This window comes from Ambystoma mexicanum, chromosome 10 (assembly GCF_040938575.1).
Source record: "Ambystoma mexicanum isolate Mex_15411 chromosome 10, UKY_AmexF1_1, whole genome shotgun sequence".
NCBI classification, from domain to species: Eukaryota; Metazoa; Chordata; class Amphibia; order Caudata; family Ambystomatidae; genus Ambystoma; species Ambystoma mexicanum.
In genome coordinates, this window is record NC_090932.1 from 914,029,873 (window position 1) to 914,051,401 (window position 21,529).

The 21,529-nt window shown below is 44.6% G+C and overlaps 1 protein-coding gene across 6 annotated transcripts in view; it reads right to left on the minus strand.

Moving 5' to 3' along the window:
- Nucleotides 1-21,529, minus strand: part of FXR1 (FMR1 autosomal homolog 1) — a 1,317,598-nt gene that overhangs the window by 349,461 nt on the left and 946,608 nt on the right. For all 6 annotated transcript variants that reach the window (XM_069618666.1, XM_069618663.1, XM_069618668.1 and 3 more), the window contains one exon: nucleotides 5,259-5,459. In XM_069618666.1, the coding sequence (XP_069474767.1) occupies nucleotides 5,259-5,459 (201 nt within the window). The remainder of the gene's footprint in view (nucleotides 1-5,258; nucleotides 5,460-21,529) is intronic.

Sequence of the window (21,529 nt, forward strand, 5' to 3'; positions counted from 1 at the left end):
TTAGTAGAGGGATTACTTCTTGCAATGTTGTCATTCTGAACTTTTGTGGCTGACAAATTTGTTCACTGGGCGCAGGTCTAGCACAGGGCGCATGAGATCTTTTTTGGGTACAAGGAAGTACACTGAATAAATACCCTTACTTACCTGTAGAATGGGGACAACTTCTATTTCGCCCTTTTCATGCAGGATATCCACCTCTTGCAGCAGGATCTTGAGGTGTTCTGGTGATAAGCGTCTGGACATTGATGGTTGGTATCGAGGTGGTCAGCTGCACTTGATACAGTAACAGTGGGTGACGGTCTCGAGCACCCACTGGTCTGCGGCGATTCCCTCCCATGCATGAAAGAAAGATGTTATTCGTCCCGACTGGGGAGGCATGAGAGGGGACCCGGACCGTTAAGTCATTTTTGAGTGGAGGCCGGAGAGCTTTTTGGAGTTGAGTTTCTACCCCTTCCTTTGCCACGGACCTGCCCTCTTTGCTGATATTGGCCCATGGCAGTTGCCCCTTGTCCGGAGGACCACAGTGTATTCCCTGTTCCGTATTGATTGTGGGGGGAACGTGAGAAGGACTGTCCCCGAAAGGAGCGGCGAGAGCTACCCCCTCGCTGCTGGTGGGGTCTTTGAGTAATCTGTTTTAGAGACTAAGGTTTTGTGTTTCTTTTTAGCTGTATCCAAGGCCTCATCCACTGCCTTCCCAAACAGGTTAGTCCCTTCAACTGACTTGTTAATTAGGGATGCCTGGCTCTGAGGTTTAAATCCCATTTTTAGTCATGCGTGCCTTTTAAGCATAGTACGTATGGCCAGTGTTCGTCCCGCTGTTTCTGCCACATCCAGGGTGTTTTTGAGGATGTTCTGGTTGACCTACTTCCCTTCCGACACAACCGCCAGAAGGCATGATCGTGTTGGCTCCTGTACTTCTTGCAGGCTCTCCTGGAGCAAATTCCATTGGACATTTCTATAACTAGCCAGCAATGTGGTGGTGTTAGCCATCCTAGTGGAGTAACCTGCTGATGTTGTAATGCACTTCCCAAGGGCATATAACTTCTTGTAATCTTTGTCTGGCGGTGCCTCAGCCGTAGACAAGGGTACACCGGCTCTCTTCCTTGTAGTTGCGACTACTAAGGAGTCGGGAATGGCATGTTCCCGGATATATAGCAGGTCGTTGGTGAAGGGCTTGAGATGGAGTTAGCAAAGAGGGAGCGATGCGCCTTTTGATAGAATTCAATAGTGGCATTGCTTAACTTGTGGGTGGTATTTCCATTAAAATGTCGTCCACAAAGTCGGTGTCTTGTACTGCCTCCAGAGTGGCAATCTGAACGTGTTCAGCCGCTTTTTTTAAGAATAGCATTGAATGCCATCTGGTCATCAAAAGGAGAACCTGTCTTTGAGGTGGTGAGGAGAGAGGATCTACACCCAGAGTGTCTGGATCTAGAGTAGTGGAAGGTGACAGCCATGGTATCTCGCCTAATGGTTGTTCATCACCCCAGTGTGGACCCTGGTTTGTTGTCTCGTCAAAGGGATTCTCTCCCTGATCATAGGGGTCCTGATGGATCTCCTTAAGTTCTGACAGGTCAAACACCTCATGAGGGAACTGACTGGAAGTCCTTTGAACCTTGGATAAAGTAGGGTACGAGTCTTCCTCCCTTGCTCTTTTTGTGGCGATACCCCTTTCAGAAAAATCTACAAATTTGGAAAGCCTGTTCATACATCCCTCAAAACTATCTCTGGTCCATAGAGATGAACCAGAGGGGTCTGGAGGGGGAAAGGACTCCTAAGCACTTGAGTCTCTAGGCGGTTGAAATTTGTCTGCCAGTGTCTTAGATAGGGGCTGGGGGGAGATTATGTTAGCTAGACTCTCGCGGATCTCTGGCATATCTGGGAGTGATTTTGACAAGCCTAGCGGCTTTGTTGCAGTTTTCGGCACTGCTCTACACACTCTGAGGCGTCTCTGCGCTCTTATATTTGGTGTTGACGCCCTTTTGACCTGGATGCCAGGACGCATGCGTATGGATGGTTGCAGGACTGTGGCCGATCATAGGGAATCGGTGGGTTCCGATGAAAGTTTCGGCTTTGGCGTCTGTGGCCTTCCCGATGAGTCTGTCAAGGTGGCTCGGGGGGGGGGGGGGGGGGTTGTGTGTTTGTGTGTGTGTGTTTTTGTGTGTTTGTGTGTGTGTTTTTGTGTGCGTGTGTGTTTTTGTGTGCGTGTGTCCATGTCACTGGGGTGTAGTCTCCCCATAGCAGAACCGGTGGCATGCCTGCCGGCGATGGACATCTATAAACTTGCCTCTTCCACAGAGAGGTCAATGGCCTCTGGATCAGAGCCATTGCGGTCGCTTACATCCTTGTCACTCGAGGCGCTTGCACCGACAGGGGAGCTACTCTCGGCCTGCTGCATGGCGTAGGCAGTCCACCTCTTCGTCCACCGTTCTTTCATCGTCTTCGGACATAAAAGTCTGCAGGACTGCTCGTTGTGATCTTGAGTTAGACACTTATTACACCTCTGGTGTGTGTCTTTCATTGGATATTTGCTGTTGCAAGAAGGGCAACATTTAAAAGGAGTCCTGTCCGTAGCTCAGGTTAAAAGCGACATTGAAACCAGAAGGGAAAAATAGAGGGGAGAAGGAAATGCATTCTACAAAAGAAACAGAACCCCAGGCCCCACTCTCCTTACTGCTAAGGCCTGGATGGCGGGCCGAGGCCGTACGGTCGACCGAAGCACCAGCCACCAAAATCTGCAGTCGCCGTCAGCATTTGTTCAGGAGTAGTCGAAGAAGTGACGAACATTAAGCCACCAAAGGTTGTGGGCAATGAAATAGAAACTTAGCAATTTTCGAGCTCTGCATAAGGCGGCCAGCTAGCTGGGCGGAAAAAAACAATCTGAGGTACCTCGACACGTGAGGGATTTTGGGTACACTACACGTCACGTTAGGGATAGTGTTCCAATCAGACCCATGTCGACGTCCCCTTTTGATTCTCAAAAGACAAGATGCAATACTCCGCGATTACCACTAGATGTCAACTATATGCACACTATATGCACAGCATGTGATTCTAGCAGATTCACAAGCATCAGAAATACATATATATCTAAAAGACTTCTAATAACCACTAACTCCTTAATACTTAATGAATCCAACCATAAGATTATTTGGGGCCTTGTGCCCTAAAGTCACCGGTTTCAAAGTTGTACTTCCCCAAGTAAGTTCATTAAGAGATTTGGACGATGCCAGTGGTTATGATCAACATGTCAAAGGTAATTAAAATTCAGGTAAGCAACCTAACTCAATACCAGTCACTTGGGTAGCCCCATGAAAGAGATCCTTGGTCTGGCCACCACCCAACCAAGTCAGGAAAGAGTAGTTTAGTGACAGGACATTACCCCGAGGTTCCGGAAACATTTTGGCACAGTCTTCTGTGCTTGGTCTGGGGTCGCGGGTGCAGAAGTCAATTTCAGATGCAAGATTTAGTTTCCATCAGTCGTGGTGCTTAGGAAATGGTTTCAAACACATTCCAGCTGAACCGTCAAATAAAGAAAAGATGAACTCTGTATTGCAAGCAACCTCAGCACACCTCTTAACATGCCTAGAAGACAATTGCAATGAGAGCCACCATGGTCAAGCCGCAACTCTTAAAGAGACCAACAAAGGAGAAGGTTTTAAACAGAGTCCGCTGATGCAAGAAGGCTGCAAGTGAAGAAGCTGCCATCTTGTTGAACACTTTAACATCCTCTGACTTCCATTGATGCACTCAGAACAGTGATGGCAGCAGTGCGGTGGCCCGGAAGAGAGCTGGTTAGTGTACAGGTTGGTCAAGGGACATTTCGGAAGGCACAGATCCTCGAGAAGCAGTCAAGACACTTTGTTGCTACCTGTCCAGGAGTCAAAGCACCAACAAGGATCTTAAGATCAGGCACAGAAGGACTTCACTGGAGTTGGTGCTGTTCAGCAGCGGGGGACGTTTCCGGGTCAACTGGCTGCTCTTCTTCATAGAGGACTTGGCTCCAAAGATCTGTCCAGTGGTTGCAGGAATCCTCCTTTTATCAAAGATATCGACTCTGGAAGTTGCCAGGTCCACCACTGGTAAGAATCTACACCAAACTGGCAGTGGCTAACCAAATCATGGATAGCCACTGGCCACAGTATCTGCCTAGTAAACGACATTCAGCCACCAGAAGGTATACTGGGACCAGACAGTCCAGGCTCCCACTTCCGGCTTCGCAGACAGACCACCTCTTGCCCGTAAAAGAAGCAGCTTTCCCTAGCAAAGGGCATTACTTATATAGCATTTCCTGACCCGAGTAGGCAGGAAGGTGGTCAAAGAACAATATGGCTAAAGGTTGAGCAAAGCCCTTTGTGGCACTGCCATCTTAGAGTGCTAGCCACCTTTAGTAGTCATTTGCAGTAAAGGCAAATGTACCCAAGTTAATAGTATAAAACACAGTAGAAAAATATCTGCTGCCACCAGACCATCCTAGTCATATGGTAAATGTAACCAAAAAGCCATTTTATTAGGAGTACTAATATGGTAAATGCAACGAAAAAAGCCATTTTACAAGCAGTTCTAAGGATACAAGGAAACCTAACCACCCTTCATTTTAGGGCAATTTATGCAATTGTAACAATACATGAAATTCACAGCGAGACATTGTATCTACTTACTGATAGTCTTATGAACTAAACAGTTTCCCCCTAAGAATGAGCAAAAGGACAAGGCAAATAAAGCAGAAAGCTTTACTTCCTTTCAGAAAGTCAGGAGTCAAAGCAAAACAAATGTCTGCCTCAGAAGTCTATGGGAAGAAAGCAGCAAAAAGAAAATCTTTCCCAACATGTACCGTTACCACCACAACAATACACTAGCCAGGGGCTAAAGAATGTGAAAGCAAGAGACTGCCTCAAGTACTCTAATGAACATATAATTCTGCTGACCAGCAAAATGTCTTAAAACAAAATCACTGCTTTTTCTTTTGTGGAAAAAGTATTACAAATAAAAAAACATGCAAAACAAAGTGTTATGTTACAGTATTCACATCTGAGAGCGGGAGGTCCCGCTATTATTCAAAAAGTGTGCCAAGATGTTGCACATATACAGAGACCTTCAGTGTTTACGAACATCAATGATGATCCAAGTCTGAAGAACTAATGCATTAACAAATAAGTAATCAGACTATCCTTTCAGATAGTAAATAAATAATACTGATCTGTTATAATCAGGAATGATGGCTTCTTAACTTCAAATAAAACTAAGAAAGCAAAACATACCTAAGCCATTCTCATTAACTGAAGCTGTATCAGATTCAGTCATTCCATCAATGAAAGCAGCATCCTCATCTGTCCTCCTCCTGCGTGACCGTCTACGACGAGTAGTGCTGAGGTGAGATTCACTAGCATCCGTATCAGCAGTCTGGTCTGATTCAGTGTTATCAAGAAGACTGTAGGGGTTACTGTCTGGGTCCTTAAGCACTGGGATATAAAAACAATTGTTTTAGAACATCCGGATTATACTACAAAATGTATATTAACCATGTCAGATTAAAACAAAGAAAAATAACGATCATATGTTTCTAAACATACACTGAGTCCAACTTTAACCTAGCAAAAGTGCATCACCTCCATAAAATCATCACATATTTTGGCAAAGCAACTTGCTTTGTGCATGCTTCAGTAGCACTTACTTTCCCCCCCCCCCCCCCCCCCCCAGTGTGAAAACCCAGCTTTTATGGAGAGATAATCCTATGGGGAGTTTTATGGTTATCTACAATATCCACTTTTCCATTTCACTAATGTTTGCCACTGGTCATAAATATTCTGACAGCCAACGATCTAAGAAAATGATACTTTAATCTTAGCTAAAAGCTATTTAATTTAACCACTTCTTGTGAAGTTCGTGGTGTCTTCAATTTGCATGCAAGAAATAGTTTTGGCAAAAGAGTGGTATAGAAATACACCTTCATAAACGGTGGGTAATTGTAGGCAGAAATCAGGAACATGCCCACGCAGAGTTATTAGGCTATGCTGTTGTCTAGGATTCCATTCAGCTTTTTACAAACACTGCTGCAGTAGTTTGTCAATTTCAGATGAAGCAACAGTAGGAGATATGCATTACATTTTCCCTCTGGCCACCCCCAACATGCAATCTCTACACTCAGACTTAAGGGTCCCCTGCTAATGTACAATCTTGAGCATTAAGTCCATGAGACAGAGGCACATGTTTCGCAAGACTTATTCCCCCAACTTGGTTCTGTAAATTAAACCCGCCCGCTTTTGTAGGTTTCTAGGGCTTTCACAGACATGGTTACTTTGCAACCAATTTTTCCCCCCTATATTTTGGGGCTAGACACATTTTTTTTTTTAAAAAAAGTGTCCTACCAATACATTTCCTTGAACATGTTAAAGGTAGAGTTTGACCGATTAACTTTATGTAGCCTCATGCGGCAATACCAGAGTTCAGCATATTTGAGCAACAGAGAAGAACAGAGACCAAAGGTTTCATGGAGTTCCTGAAGGGCATTGATCTGGTCTGGTTCCAGTTTACTACATTCTAATGTAGCCGATGCCCTGCAATCATTTCAATGCCCTCATATATGAAGGTAGGTAGGTGTTTGTAGTATCCAATGAACAGTTAGTTCAGTTTGTCTTATGAATTTACAACACTGATTTATTCATACTACTCAAACTTTGCAGCACCTCCTCCACATAGGAGCATCGACCCATTTGCTTGCCTGCAATTACCTGCTACAAGTGGAGCTATAGAAGAAATCTTCCACACTAAGGAAAGAAAAGTTTAAAACAAAATATTTAAAAAAACCTCTTGTACTAGTGTATGAAGAGTTAGGATTTTAAGAATGCTCCACATGTAAACAGTTATCTTACTTTTCTCACAAATCTAAATAACACTGCAATAATTGGTTCTTATGGATATCAACATGGTCCGTCTGTGCCCGTACCTGTACTGATAACTGGAGGTGGTTCCATCAGATATATATTTTTTTATTTAAAAAGTTTAAAATTTAAACTTTTCATTTATATTGATTAGCTCGTTATCATACATTAAGAATTCGACTAACGTATTGTGATACATTAAGATACCATTGTGATGAAAGGTTTGTAGAAAAGAAAGAAGTAGACAAATTGTTACATGGTCCATGATCTAAACCGCTCTAATTAGCTTATAAACTGCACAATAGTATAGGCCATTTTTTTGTCCTTTCCCACAAGAATGTAAGACCATCTTTGTTCCCTGTCCATTGGTTGTCCTAAGCTCAGGAGTCCTCTGTAAAAGTTTTTTCCACCATTAAGGCTGGGCAACCCATGATAGTATGATGCAGTGTCTCTTGTGCAGATTCATTAAGATGGAATCGACAATGTAGGTCTGAAATAGGGATTGGTTTCATTTTCCCAAGTCTTAGTCTGGTTGGAATAATATTCAGACGCACTTTCAGGAATGTGTCGCAAATAAGCTTATCCGGAAAAAAGGTTTTAGTAAGTAGGCAGTTCATTTAATGATCTTCTGTCAAGTTCACAATGTAGGTTCATTTGATAAGTTGATTTTAATCGATTGGTTCCGGCCCAATTATTACGCTGTAGCTTGATTTTGGCATGCTGCGGACGAAGCAACAGCATTTCCATTGATATGTCTTCATTTGCCAAGTCTTTCCGTGTCCTCCTTCCATATGTTCAAAATGGTATTATTCATATTTTTTGGATTGGTTTCGAAGATCTGGAATGCTGGAATTTTGGTGCCGATTAATATTTTGCAGAAGAAATCGAGTTGTTTCCAGCGAGCTATCGATGTGAGCGATTGAGTGGCAATTTCAAATCTAATTCTCACCACAGGGAATGATTGAGGCAGGCGTAGGAGCTTCCGCCAAAACATAGCTTCATAACAGCCAGCCACTTGCCTCCTGAGCAGGAGCTTGCCCGCATCCCATGCTGCAGGAGCAGCCACCTCTTACACCTCTGAAGAGGTAAGCAGTTCTATAAACTGCCCATATCGTACCGATCCGTAGTGCACATTATCCATGAAGTGAAGTAGCTGGATGCTACAATCGTCCTGCAGCATCACCCAACACTGCTTATTGCAGCGTCCCCGAATTTTGAACATTTCGCCGATCGGCCGACAGACGCCATCGGCATCAATGCAGCCCTCGACCTTCTAAAATGGCTGTTCCATTCTAGATCTTCCAACATTTTTTTATCACGGCACCTCCGTGATGCCGATTGGGTGCTTGAATCTTACTTCACCCAATCAAATCCAGCCGGCTGGCGAAGCCGGCCTCGGGACCCAAGGCCGGAGACCAAGGTTGCTGAACGAGCACCACAGGGGCTAGGCACCATTATGCTGCCCGTCCTGCCATCGATCCTCTCACTGGTGAGTCGCAACTCCATCTAAACCTCTCCTCCCACCTCTTCCCCAGGATCGCTCCACATACCTTCCCTGCAAGCAGACTGCCACCCCTGAACTTCTCCAAAACTAACCTTTGGTGCTCTGCACACTTGAAACACCTCAGCGGACACCATATGAAGCCCCCGCCTCCTTTCATCTTGCAATCATAATGATTCTAATGCCTACATCACCCTGCATGCCCGATTTAATCCTGTATACTGCACTGTTAACCTCTTCCGCAAGACAATCTATGCTCACGAAATATTCTTAACTGCCTGCATTATACGTAAAACTGCACGCTGTGCCAAAAAGTCATGAATGTAAATGACTAGGCCATATCAACTCTAGATTATTTTGCACTATTCATATATGGAAGTGCCATGCTAGTCAGCGCTGATCCCGCGCTCAGATTACTAGCTATACAACAAATCTGCCTGTGCTATACTATTTGTTTGATTGCTATACCGAACACGCTGTTATCTTACATTGCTTATTGAAATTGAATGTCCTCATAAATGCCATATGTACACCCACCCAGCATATCATGATTAGTCATTACGACATGTACTACATTGCCCACCGACACTAAGACCACTTAGCTTGTCTGACATCAGCACTATACGTAACGCCCTGCTGCACTACACAAATGTGTTACTCTACACCCCGCTTGCCAATGCCACCACCGCACCAAACAATCCACCTCACCCTCCTTGCAACCACATTCATCACATTTGCCCTTGTGTCAATCAGAAGCATGCCTCACACACTCAGAACTCTCACCACCACCATCCCTCACTCACGCCTCGTCCACCCCCCCTCATAACACCCAGCATAACCTTCACACTACCAAACTTACGGACCAGCCCCTTCTCCACCCAGGCTCCTTAGGCTTAGAACACGCACAAAGTTGCACTTCACTTATCGCAACAGGCCACCTAGTATTCACATCAGAAACCTCAGACTCAGCTCTCGCACCTCCATACTGTCCACGCACACCTCACCCCAACCATCACCATCACTTCCAATGCACCGCGCCCAACTCCAAACGCACCCAACCTCCCACTCACGTAATCACCACACCCCCCAACCCCAACACAAACGCACATCGACCCCCTACCTCACTCAACACTGAACTAAAATGCACGCTCATCAACGCCCGCTCTCTCCCAGCACACGCACTTGAAATCAATGACCTCATCACCTCTCACAATCTTGACCTATTAACCATCTCCGAAACCTGGCTCCATGAAGCATCATGCCCATCCATCTCCCTTGCTCTCCCTCAAGCATACATTATCCTGAGACAGGACCGAAAGACATCCAAAGGTGGGGTGTAGCCCTCATTTTCAAAGACACCCTTTCCATTACACTCTGCAACAAACAGTGGGAAAAGAAAACCGATCTCTTCGCCAAACTGACACTCTCCCACTTGCACCATCAACCTCCTTATCACATACAGGCCTCCAGGTTCACCACCTGACTACCAAAAGCACCTCCTCCAAACCACAGGAAATAACTTAAAAAGCTCAACCAAAACCTTACTGCTCGGTGATCTCAATTTGGGCTTGCATGACCCCAACGACAAAGCAGTTGCATCACTTGCCAAGGAACTCACTAACATTGGGCTTGCCCATAAAATCACTGCACCAACTCACTGCAAAGGCCGTTCCATAGACTGGATCGCTGACCACAACTGCTCCTCATCCATCACCAATATCGCAGCCCTTCCATGGACCGACCACCATTGTATTTACTTCTCTATACCAACCATCACTTCTCATAAAGTGCTCACCTATGCCCCACCTGCCAAAGTCAGAAGCTCAAAAGAATTTACTAAAATCAACCTCACCTCTTCCAGGCATCCCTGAAGTCCCACCTTTTATCAACGACCCCATCGCTCTGGCCAACACCTATGCCTGCGCACTCACCCAAGCCATTGAGTCCATAACTACCCTAGAAAACAAAAAAGAAAAATAAATATAGGCACTCCAACTATATTATGCACCAGTAAACGACGAGCCCTAGCCAAGTGGCAATCCACGCCTAATCAATCTTCTCAAAAAGAATTAAAAGAAATCTGATTGTCCTACAAAAAAGCCATATTCATAGCTAAATCCGAATCATTCAACCACAGAACTCCAATGCCAACCCGAAAACTAGGGAAATATTCTCGATCTTCAAAGATCTCATCACTCCAGCCACCAGCCCTGATGAAATCAAAGACGAAACCTGGTGCTTTAGCATTCAGGCCGCTCTTAACAAAATCAGGGCACTCTCAACAAAATCAGGCTGCTCCAAGAGAAAATACTAGCACAATGCAAAGCCCTTCCCAATCAGGACATCCCACCCCACCTGACCCACCTAATCCTCCCACTCAAAACCCTCTCGTCTTCAGGGACGTCACAGAGGACGAAGTTATGGACCTCCTTAAGCACATCAAACCCTCCACATGTAAAGGGGATATCTGTCCCCCAACCATCATTAAAGAATGTGTGGACTTGCGGACTCACTGACCCCCATCATTACAGCTTTCATTAATGCTTTGTTCTCCTCAGGAATTGTTCCACTTAGCTTAAGATGCATGGGTTTGCCCACTCAAGTTTCTTTTTTTTTTTAAAAACCCCACAAAAAAAAAACCCACACCTCAGACCCTGCTTGCCACAACAACTATCGCCCCATCACCACAGTGCCCTTTTTCCTTAAAATCCTAGACAAAGCCACCCACGACCAAATCCAACATTACCTGGAATCCAACGCTATCCTAGGCAGAAGACAATCGGGCTTCCGCAAAGGACATGGCACAGAGACCGCCTTCCTGGATTTTAAAAAAACAGATCACTGAAATAATGGACAACGCCAACCCAGCCCTCCTTGAACTCTCCGCCGCGTTTGATCTCGTCAACCACAACATACTCGCAGCCCATCTATCAAACACAGCCCATTTCTCAGATAAAGCCACCTCCTGGATAACCACATTCCTTGAAGGCAGGGCCATGAAAGTGTATTCGGAACAGGCCAATGCTGCCCCCACCACCATCAACTGTGAAGTCCCCCAGGGATCATGTATGGCACCTACACTTTACAACCTGTTCATCAAACCTCTCTGACATGCTGGATGCGCTCTGCATAGCCTACACAAACTATGCCGACGATACCAAAGTCGTCCTCCCTCTCACTGGCGAATATGACCAAGACGCAGAAACTCTCCTCCAGATTCATGCCACCATCCAAACTTCGATGGCCATCAATGGTCTCTGCCTAAACAGGGATAAAACCTATATCATCATTCTAGGTCCCAAGGAAACTCGCTCCAAACTCCTAAATTCTCTCACTTCACCATCGACAATACAAGCATACCAGTCTCCACATCAGTAAAGAACCTGGCAGTCTATTTAGACTCCACCCACTCAATGTCGAGACAAATCAGCGCCATCTCCTCTGCTTCAGGCCTCACCACCAAACTGGTCTATGCGATAAAACCCTTTCTAACCACTCAAAATTGCCTTTCAATCGCAAGAGCAACTATAGGAGCTAGACTTGATTACTGCAATGCCCTTCTTGTGGCAACTCTACTAAAATCATCAATAGACTCCAAACAGTACAAAATAACGCTCTCCGCGCTGCCTTTCACATCCCCAAAAACGATGACATAACACAGGCCAGACGGGATGCCCACTGTCTCCCAGTCAAGGAAAGGATCAACTTCAAAATCCTCACCCCCACTCACAAATGCACCAATCTATCCGCCCCGTCCTACCTATCAGAAACCATTTCCAGGAACATCTCTGTCTGCACCAAAAGAAGCCACAACGCAAACCAACTCCAAATTCCCACCATAAAAAGAGCCAACGCTGGCGGCATTATCTTCCCCCACATAGCGTCCAAACTATGGAATGCCCTACCCAACGCACTCAGAGCTGAATCCTCTCTGTACACCTTTGGCAAATCCCTCAATACCACGCCATTCACATAGCACCACACTACACCCCCCTAGCCTCTGCACCCCATTGCACTCCTTCCCTGCGAAGCTCCTCCCCTCACTCCAAAACAAAAACACTATGTAACTCTAAGATAAAGTTAATTGTAATTCTTATGTAACCTTGAAGCTCCCACTGTAACCAGCAATGTATATCTGTAACAGCGCCACGATGCCCACGGGCTGTTGTGCGCTTTAAAAATACAAATAAATACTTTTGCCACATTGACTGTGGAAATTTGATCTGTTTTGCTCCTGTATGTAAGAATATGGACAACTTTTTGCCTATAAAAGGCAATGATGGGTTTCAAGGAATATTTTCCATATTTATTGTGAAGACATCGACCTCGTCTGACTAATGATAGGGTGTTTTCTTTCAGATAGTTCACCCAATCTTATTCCGTTTTGGATTGATTTGTCAAGATTCCGAGATATTTATAAGACGACATAACACCTAAATCGATAGTATAGGATCATCATCAAGGGTCTTTTTCTTTTTACTGTTCTATTGGTAAGTATCATGATTTTTGTTTTCTTTGTATTAATATGTAATTCATTAGCTTTCATATAAGTTCCCAACATGGTTAGACTAGTTTGTAAGCCTTTAGGTGTTTTGTCCATCAAGACAATATCATCTGCGTACATCATTACCGGGACTGATGTTGAGTTAATCTTTGGTGGGTTTAGCAGAGACACTTGCATATGTTGTTCTTCGTCAGCCATAGCAGCCAAAAATAAAGTAAAAAGTGTTGCAGCCAAGGGGCTTCCCTGCTTTAGACCATTGGATGTGTTTATAGATGTTGATAAATCCTTTCTTGTGATAATCTGACAATGCTGGAGGTGTTTGAATATTGCAACTTTATGGGCACAATAATCTCTGCAGGGCACTTCCAGTCGGTTAATTTATTCCATAGCATCTGTCTGTTGATTGTATCAAATGCCAAGTGGAGATCGACAAAGGCAGTGTATACTTGGGTTTTGTTTAGGAATGCTTCATGCTTGATAAGACTTAATAGCATTGGATTAACGTTGGTACCCACATTAGCGGTGAAGCCAGTTTGTGTTAGTGCAAAGCTGTTTTCTGTTTTTGCCCAATCCGTCAGTTTTCCCAACAGGAAGGTCGCAAAAACTTTGCCCAGGGGCTCTAATAGGGCAATGGGACAATAGTTGGTTGGGTCATCTCTTTCGCCCTGCTTAAATATGGGAATAAGTGTTGCCATTTTCCATGTTTGAGGGATCGGATTAAGTTTATCAATTAGAAAGAACATGTGGTCAATGAGGTTGGTTCATATTTCTGCAGATTATTTGATGATCGCATTCGTCAAGCCATCCAGAACGGGTGCTAAGGACGAGTTTAGATTCTTAATCATGGTCAGAATGGCATCTTAAGACCATGTAAAATTCAATTTCTTTACCTCAAGCTGCCACTAATAAGGAGTCGGAAGATCGAGGTTGATAAAAAGTGTTGAAGTGCTGAATCCATTTACATTCTGTCACATTCAATATCAATCGATTCTGATTTGTGCATTATTGTTAAGGAAATTTCATAACTCTTAAATTCTTGTTTTTTGAACGTAGCAAGGATTGCCTCAGCGTCCCGTTGTAATATTTTTTGCGATTTTAGCCAATTTCGATACATTTGTTTGGTTGCTTTGATCTTATTTTTAGAGTGATTTCACCATCGAAGTGATGTTTATGGTTCTTTTGATGGATCCTTTCTGGAGTGTTAGATGTTGGAACGGTAGGAGTAGCCACTCATAGTTAAGTTTGGTCTTGTCATCCATTGCTCATCTTTGAAACGATTTGCTAAAGTCTCCATCTGGTTTAGAGATATTCATAATCTTGTTGTTGCACCATTTAATTCCAACGTGTGAATTTGATGTTTCTTTCTCATCTGTTGGGATCCTGAGCACAAGATGGTAAGTTTGTGATGGTCGCTATTTATCGTCGGAATAGTTTCCGGTTCACTATCATGTCTGATATACCGCGTGAAGAAAAGATGTAATCAATAATGGATCTAGAGCTCCCAAGCGTCAAGGTGGGAATAGATTGGCCATGGTCCTGGTCATCTGTCGCGGATCCAGTAAGAAGCAAATTTCTCAACGAAATTTCAGTAGTCCCTCTATGGCACAAGTGGAGAGTTGAGTCCATTCTAGCGCGGACCAGTTTCCATGATACAGATGAATATTAAGGTCACCACACAAGATTATATTAACATTGCAATGTTTGTCGATATTTTCATCGATGCATGTAAAGACTGTCTATAAAAATTGCCGTTGATGGCTGCTGGGTTCCAATAAAGATTTAGTATCAACAGTAATTTGGAATGATCGTCATTCAGATGTTGATATTCCAGAAGTGCATTATCTTCTTGGATTTGTATAATGGAGCAATGAACCAAGGGGTTTAGGTTAATCGTGTTTATTATTATCCATTTTATATCAGTTTTAATCATTGTTAGCATACCCGAAGATGTCTCCCTTGGTTTTTCAGAATAGCTGGGTTAAGATGAGTTATATAACCAACACAGCATGGAGTTTGGACAATCCATGTTTCCTGTAGGTACATTATGTGGAACTTGCCCAGATCAGAGCTTGCCTGATTGTAAAGATGGGAGTTGCCCCTCGAATTCCAGGAGCAAAGTGACCAAATGTTATTATGTGTTCTTATTGATGTTTATGAATTTGTTGTTTTTGCATTTGAATCTCTGTTGAGTGTTCCATCAGATATGAGAATTGAAATGGTCTCCAAAGGTTGAACTATTTTCCAGTTCATGCTTTTTACATCAGCTAATGAGAATCCTATGTCAATTCAAAATCATTCGGGAAGTACACCGGAAGGCAGATCTCTTGATTCAGATTAAATGGAGAGACAACCTTGGGCAAGAAGTTTGGGTGAGTGTGCAAGATGACCTTGTCGTCGTGAAACGTGGTGAAGGTCTTACACAAAGACAACGCCTGAAACCTGCCGACCATGCACACAGGGGTGAGAGCTACCAGTAAAACAGTTTTCATCGTTACGAGTCAAATTTCCACAGAGGCTATTGGCTCAAAAGCTTTGTGATGCAAAGCTGCAAGAGCCACATTCAGGTCCCAGACCGGATGCGGCCTATGCACTAGAGGAAAAAGGCTAGACAGCCCCTTGAGGTGCGCCTTAACCACCGGGCAGGCCACCGGAAACACATGCTGAGGTAAATTCCTGCAAGCCCCAATAGCCGCCAGATAAGTGCAAGTATCCACCTGAACTTCCGAACGAGCCAGGTGAGCTGAAAAAGCCCATACATCGTCCAAAGGACAGGTGACAGGATGCAGGCCCTTGTCACAAGCCCAATGGCAGAAGCTAGTGCATTTACTCATATTGGGGCCCAGTAGAGGGCCTGCTGAATGATGTCCCAGTTGTCAGAGAATTTAGCATGCTGAAGCCTTAGCTGGTCATGAACCAGGCCGCTAGTGCCAGCCTGGCCTGGATGTTCCATCGTCCTGCCCTGCTGCGTCAGGAAGCCCCCCTTTCGGAAGGTGAACTAGGCAATCAGGAAGAGGCTGCAGCCCACCAAAGACCGGAACTCGAGGAGGGTCTGCTGGAGCTGAGGGGGAAGGCGGGAACGCATTACACCTGCGGATGTGCAAACTGATCTGGAAGAAGTCTCCAAGAGAACCCAGAACCCATCCCGCCCTTAAGCAAACTGGCGGAACTTGAAATTCCGAGGAGACACAAACAAGTCCAGGTCTGTGAACCCCCAACGCTGGAAAGGGGGCAACAAGGAGTAGGTGTGCAACTCCCACTCTTAGGTGTTGAACCCCAAGCGGCTCAGCTGGTCTGCTTCTGTGATAAAGAGCCATTTAGAAATGACAGGTCCAGGACAACCCTCAGGCCAGCCTGTTTGTTCTTGCAAAAATCCTGGAGTAGAAGCCGGAGCCCCCATCTGTTTGAGGAAGCGGTCCTACCGCCTACATCTCCAAGAGTGAAAGGACTTCCTGCAAAAGAGCCGGGGACCCAATCTTTTAAGAGGAGAAGATGGAAGAGGAAGACTGAAGCTTGTGGAGAGTATGGATAGTGTCCAAGGGTGTTTGAAATGACACTTCCAGCTGTCCTGGAAAGGAGCCAGTCGGCCCCCCACTGCAGAGCTGCGTTCCCCAACCTGGACGTCACTGTTCCTTGCCATCTGAGGCAGAGGCAGAGCGGAAAAACCTGCGCAAAGTCGTCCTCTGCTGCTTCCTCCTGTTATCGCTGGACGACCGGTCAGGCCTCTGAATACTGCGGCCCCGGAACCCCTTGAAGCTGGTGAAAGCGTGGGGTTTGAATTCAGTCCTGCCCAGAGACTGAGGGAAGAATTTCTGGCCTGGGTTTGTCAGAATGGCCAAGGACTTGGCGGTTTGAGTGGAGGTTTTCTTCTTTGTCAACTCGTCATCGGTTGAAGAATGAAAGAGGTCCACACCCTCAAAGGGCAGATCTAGGACCCGCTCTTTCATACCGGATGTAAACAGTGGCATGCATCCACACCGTCCTCATCTCAACACCCACACACAGCACCCAGGTGGCTGTGTATGTGGGAGACCGAAGGCTACACGAGGTGCTGTGGAATGGCCCAGGACATCCGCCAGTCCAGCCTTGAAGGAGCTTGCATCTCTAAAGGGTGGTCGGGCAGAAACTGAGGTTACGCCACAGCTTCTGGTTAGTCGCGGCTAAAAGGGTGTCAGCTTGCCGCAGATGCAGTCCTGAAATTGCATAACAGCGTTTGGCCAAAGACTTGAGTACCTTGTCCTCTTTCGGAGAGGCAACTGGAGGTGGCTTCTGTGGAGGAAGATGACAAAGAATGTTTAGAAAATAGGGAGGGTGAGCCACCACTGAAGAATGTGGTTGTGGGTGGGAGGCCAGGAGGATTGGCTCCCCGTCCGTCAGCCTGAACCTGCTGTCCAGATTCTTGTTCATCTAGGCATGGGCCCTGGGCTTCTCCCAGACCTTTCTAGCCACATTGCAGGACATCCTTATAAAGCTTGTCTGTCCATTTTGAAGTAAAACAGCTGCCTCTGGAAGACATTGAAATTATTTTTGTGAAAATAGGCCTCAATGCTGAGGCAACTGCTAATCTTTTGCTTCCTTATAGACCCCCAGTGGTTATGGGTGGTTTTCCCCAAACATTATCTAACTTTATTCTCGCTCCTCAAACCTAACAAAGTTTGTATTGCTAGGAGATTTTAATTTATGGTTTGGACGGGGGGGGGGGGTGATAGAGCCAGGGAACTTGAGTGCATGTTATCTAATCTGGGGTTTACCCGAAAAGTCACCCACCATACCCACACATAATAAAGGACATACCTTAGACTGGGTTGCTACCTTGAATGTCCCAATTAAAGATGTGCTTGTGTACCCTTGCTGATGGGCTGACCATTATTTTGTTCTTTTTACATTAACTTCAATTCATCCCAAAAAAATTAAGGGATGGACCAAGCAGACTACCTTGCATAGAAATAGTAAGAACCTCACTAGGGAGCGCATGGAAGCCCTCTTGGGCTCCTGTGTTACTAAAATCAATAATCTAGTGTCTGCTGAAGAATTGTCTAAAGTTATGATCTCCTCATTTGATAATGTCACTAATCTCCTAGCCCCCCTGAAATCTAAACAAAAAGAAGTTGTCCACAGAAATGCTTGGTTCTCTGAAGAACTTGGGAAACTTGAATCATATATGTTGAAATGTTTTTATGCTTGGAAAAAGAATCCATCTTCCCCCTCGCATTGAGCTATGTACAAAAGAGCTGCAAAAGATTATAAACTTGGGATTGCCAATGCAAAGAAAAATAATTTTAATAGAATTCTTAATGCTCAATATGAATCTAAGAAGCTTTTAAAATGTTTAAAGGAACAGGCCACCCCTTTTAAACATGAGATATCCACTACTCCAAAGGATGCAGCCTGGTGTACAGCAATACAGGAGGCAATGCAGGGCAAGCTTGATAAAATCAGATCAGATATCGTTAGTAAAAAGGCTATGTATTCAGCTACTCCAGGAATTACTAATCAATTGCTCCCGATTATTAATGCTCAAGCCCCAGAGTTCTTTTTCACTCAGATAAGAACAGATAAATTGGCAACGATCATCAAGTAACTTAAGTCCACCTTGAGTAAAGGTGATCCCTGCTCTGCCTTAATTATTAAATCTTGCCTGGCAATTCTACTGGATGCAATCTGTACGTTTATTAATGCTGAGAAGGGGCTCCATGAACGGGGGGCTCTGGAGGTGGAGAGCGAAAGCGGCGCTGACTTGCAGTCAGCGGAAGATCCGGTGGGACCTTTAGTGGCCGCCGCGACAAGGAAAACATCAGAAAAGATAGTGGACGATATCTCACAGGAATCTCCCAGTCTGGTGAGTCAAGTGGGAGTAAATCCGGTGACGACGATAGTGGACATTCACCCGCGGCTCTCTAGCACAGCTAACACCAAATCAAGAAAAATTTACTAAACTAAAAGTCGTTGAGCCACTTGAAATTTCAAGCAAACCGAAGGTGGGCCAGCCAAATAATTCACCAGAAATACAACTCGATGATGGCCCGTGTAACAAAAAGTGAAAACTATGCAAAAACCGACAAAAAAACCCATTACCAACACACCCAGAAAAGACGCCCGAGCTAAATGGCCCTGATTCTAATCTGGCTAGGAAAAAAAGACAAAAAAGGACAATAAGGCGAACCTTGACAAGTACAAACAACAAAAGTCAACAAGTAACTACTATTTTTTCGCCTCAAAGTGTGGCAGATTATTTTGTGAACCATAGAAAAAGGAAATTTGAAAACCTTTGTGAAATAAGCGATACCGAGATGCTGGAAGTGGTGTATGTCTCAGAGGAATCACAACCAACTTTGGCTACAGACTAACGACCTCAATCTAGGAAACCATAAATATCCATCTACAAAAGACATGAAGGAGCTAGACGGAAAAGACTCCGCCACTGTGCCCATAGACGAAAGGTCGAGGGGGGAAAATCTACCCAAAACAATAGAGATGGAGATTGAGATTGAGAATCCAAGCCCGGAAACCTCAAAAACTGGTTCAGACAAAACCCAAAAAAGTAATCAAAAGAATGAAGAGTACCCTAAAAACCCGAGTGAAAGCGTGGAACTAGAGGACTGGTTTCTACCATCTGAGGATGTAAATCAACTGGCAAAACAGACAAACTCATAGGTTTTAACGATGCCAAGAAGGGAACCAGAGGACTGGTTCCCACCATCGGAGAAAGCAAACCAAATGGCAAATGAGCTAGACTCGTTTGTGATAACGACGCCAAGTAGGGATAAAGGAAGAACCATGGGACAAGAAGCCCAACCTGAGAAATCGCCAGAAAAAAAACTGGATATGGTGACACTCATGGCAGCGGTGGCGGTCGCCATGGCCCCTTTTACCAAACTTTATGAGGCTATAAATGACTCATTAAAGGACAACAGCTCTTTACTGGCAATAATGCATGCAAAATTCACATACTTGGAAGGGTATGTCACTGCGGTAGAAAGCGAAAAGACAAAGGCTCTTACAGCACTAGCACTACAGACAGTGATAGAGGGAAAGACATCCTCCAACACTGATAACAGAAAAAGGGATACAAATTGAACACAATGAAATTAAAAAAAAACTCAAGCCCCCGGAACCTAACTGAGAAAGCGGATCTTCCAGAAATTGAACAAACTACGTCAGTTCAGCCGCCAAATAAAAGCTTAAAGGTCGTAAGTCCAGTCCCGAGACCCAGCACAGCAAGAAAAGATGATGTTGATAGTGGCGTGGGACTAAAAAAAGCACAAGCCACCGCTCCGAAGAAAAAAATCATAAAAACATTGACAAACTCAAAAAGCGAGCCAACGAAGATCACTAAAACGGCTAATAACAAAGACTTTCCCATCTTTACATCAGACACACCACTTACCACCCACGAAAAACAACTGGTATTCTGTTTACCGGTCCAGGAAAAGAGTTTCAAAGATAGAAAGAAGTCCCATGGCATGGGACCGGGCCCAAACATAATTCCAAATGGCTCAACGCGAACAAATACTGAGGCCGTCCGCACACCAACCCATAAGAACCAACTGGACTCCTGCGAAGATTTAAATACATCAAAATCAACAGCAGATCTCCTGATGGAAGAGGTCCTAGAAAATGTAAATCAACCCAGTGAACAACCTTCCCTTGAATTGATTGAGAGTCCAAATAAAAAAAGGAACAAAGGCGAAAACGAAGTGGAGCTAAAATTAGATCTAGGACTGCATGAAGGAGACAACTGCCAATTTCTATCCTTGGAGGACTGATGCAAGAAGATTTCGCACTCTGCAGACTGGGGTGACACCAAGCAGGTTGAAAAAGGGAGTAAGATCCCTAATCAAGACATGCAAAAAGCTCACCCTATGAAGGAGACTGTCTCTTCACATCGGCGGGAGGAAAAACAACCCTGTCACATCCCCGGAAAAAAATCTTCAGAAGTACGACAGATTCAAATACCAACCAAGAAGAGAAGGCAGCATACTGCATCGAAATACAAAAAGGAATGAAAGAGAAGACGAAGGACGAGGGGTGCCACTTAAAAAGCAACGCTATGGTGTGCCAGCCTTTAAAGTTGATCAAATTGGAAATTGCCGTGAGTATGTGATCTTGAACCGAAGAACTGTGATGAACTGCTACATAGCATACCGAAATTAAGATCAGTAAGATCGAGTGACTTACAAATAGTAGAGCCGCTACATGAGTGACGCTGAGCAATTGCCTACTTATTCATCTCTTCCACATTAGTGAAACAAAGCCTGCACGACTCTTTGAAACACTTCCTAAAAATGGGATACGACATAAGTGAACTTAAGGATGAAGGAGAGGTAAAATGGACTGATCCAGCAAACCCTAGCCCCAAAAAAGGTCGGTGGAGAAATGAGAACGACTCACAAAAGGACCATAGACCTCGTGTGGATCGGAGGCAATAAGCAAGAAAATTCTCCAATACATTACAAAAAGAAAACTCCAGTACCAAGAGAAAAGGAAAGGAGGAGGAACTTGTCCACGCAAAGAAATTACAGAGAACGCTCCGAAAAACGAGACACTTGGGCTCCATCGTCAACAAGAACTAAAGAACGTGAAGAGGTTGAAGTGACGAAATACGATAGAAAACCATTAGGTCTGCTGCTGCCGATTAACAGAATATGC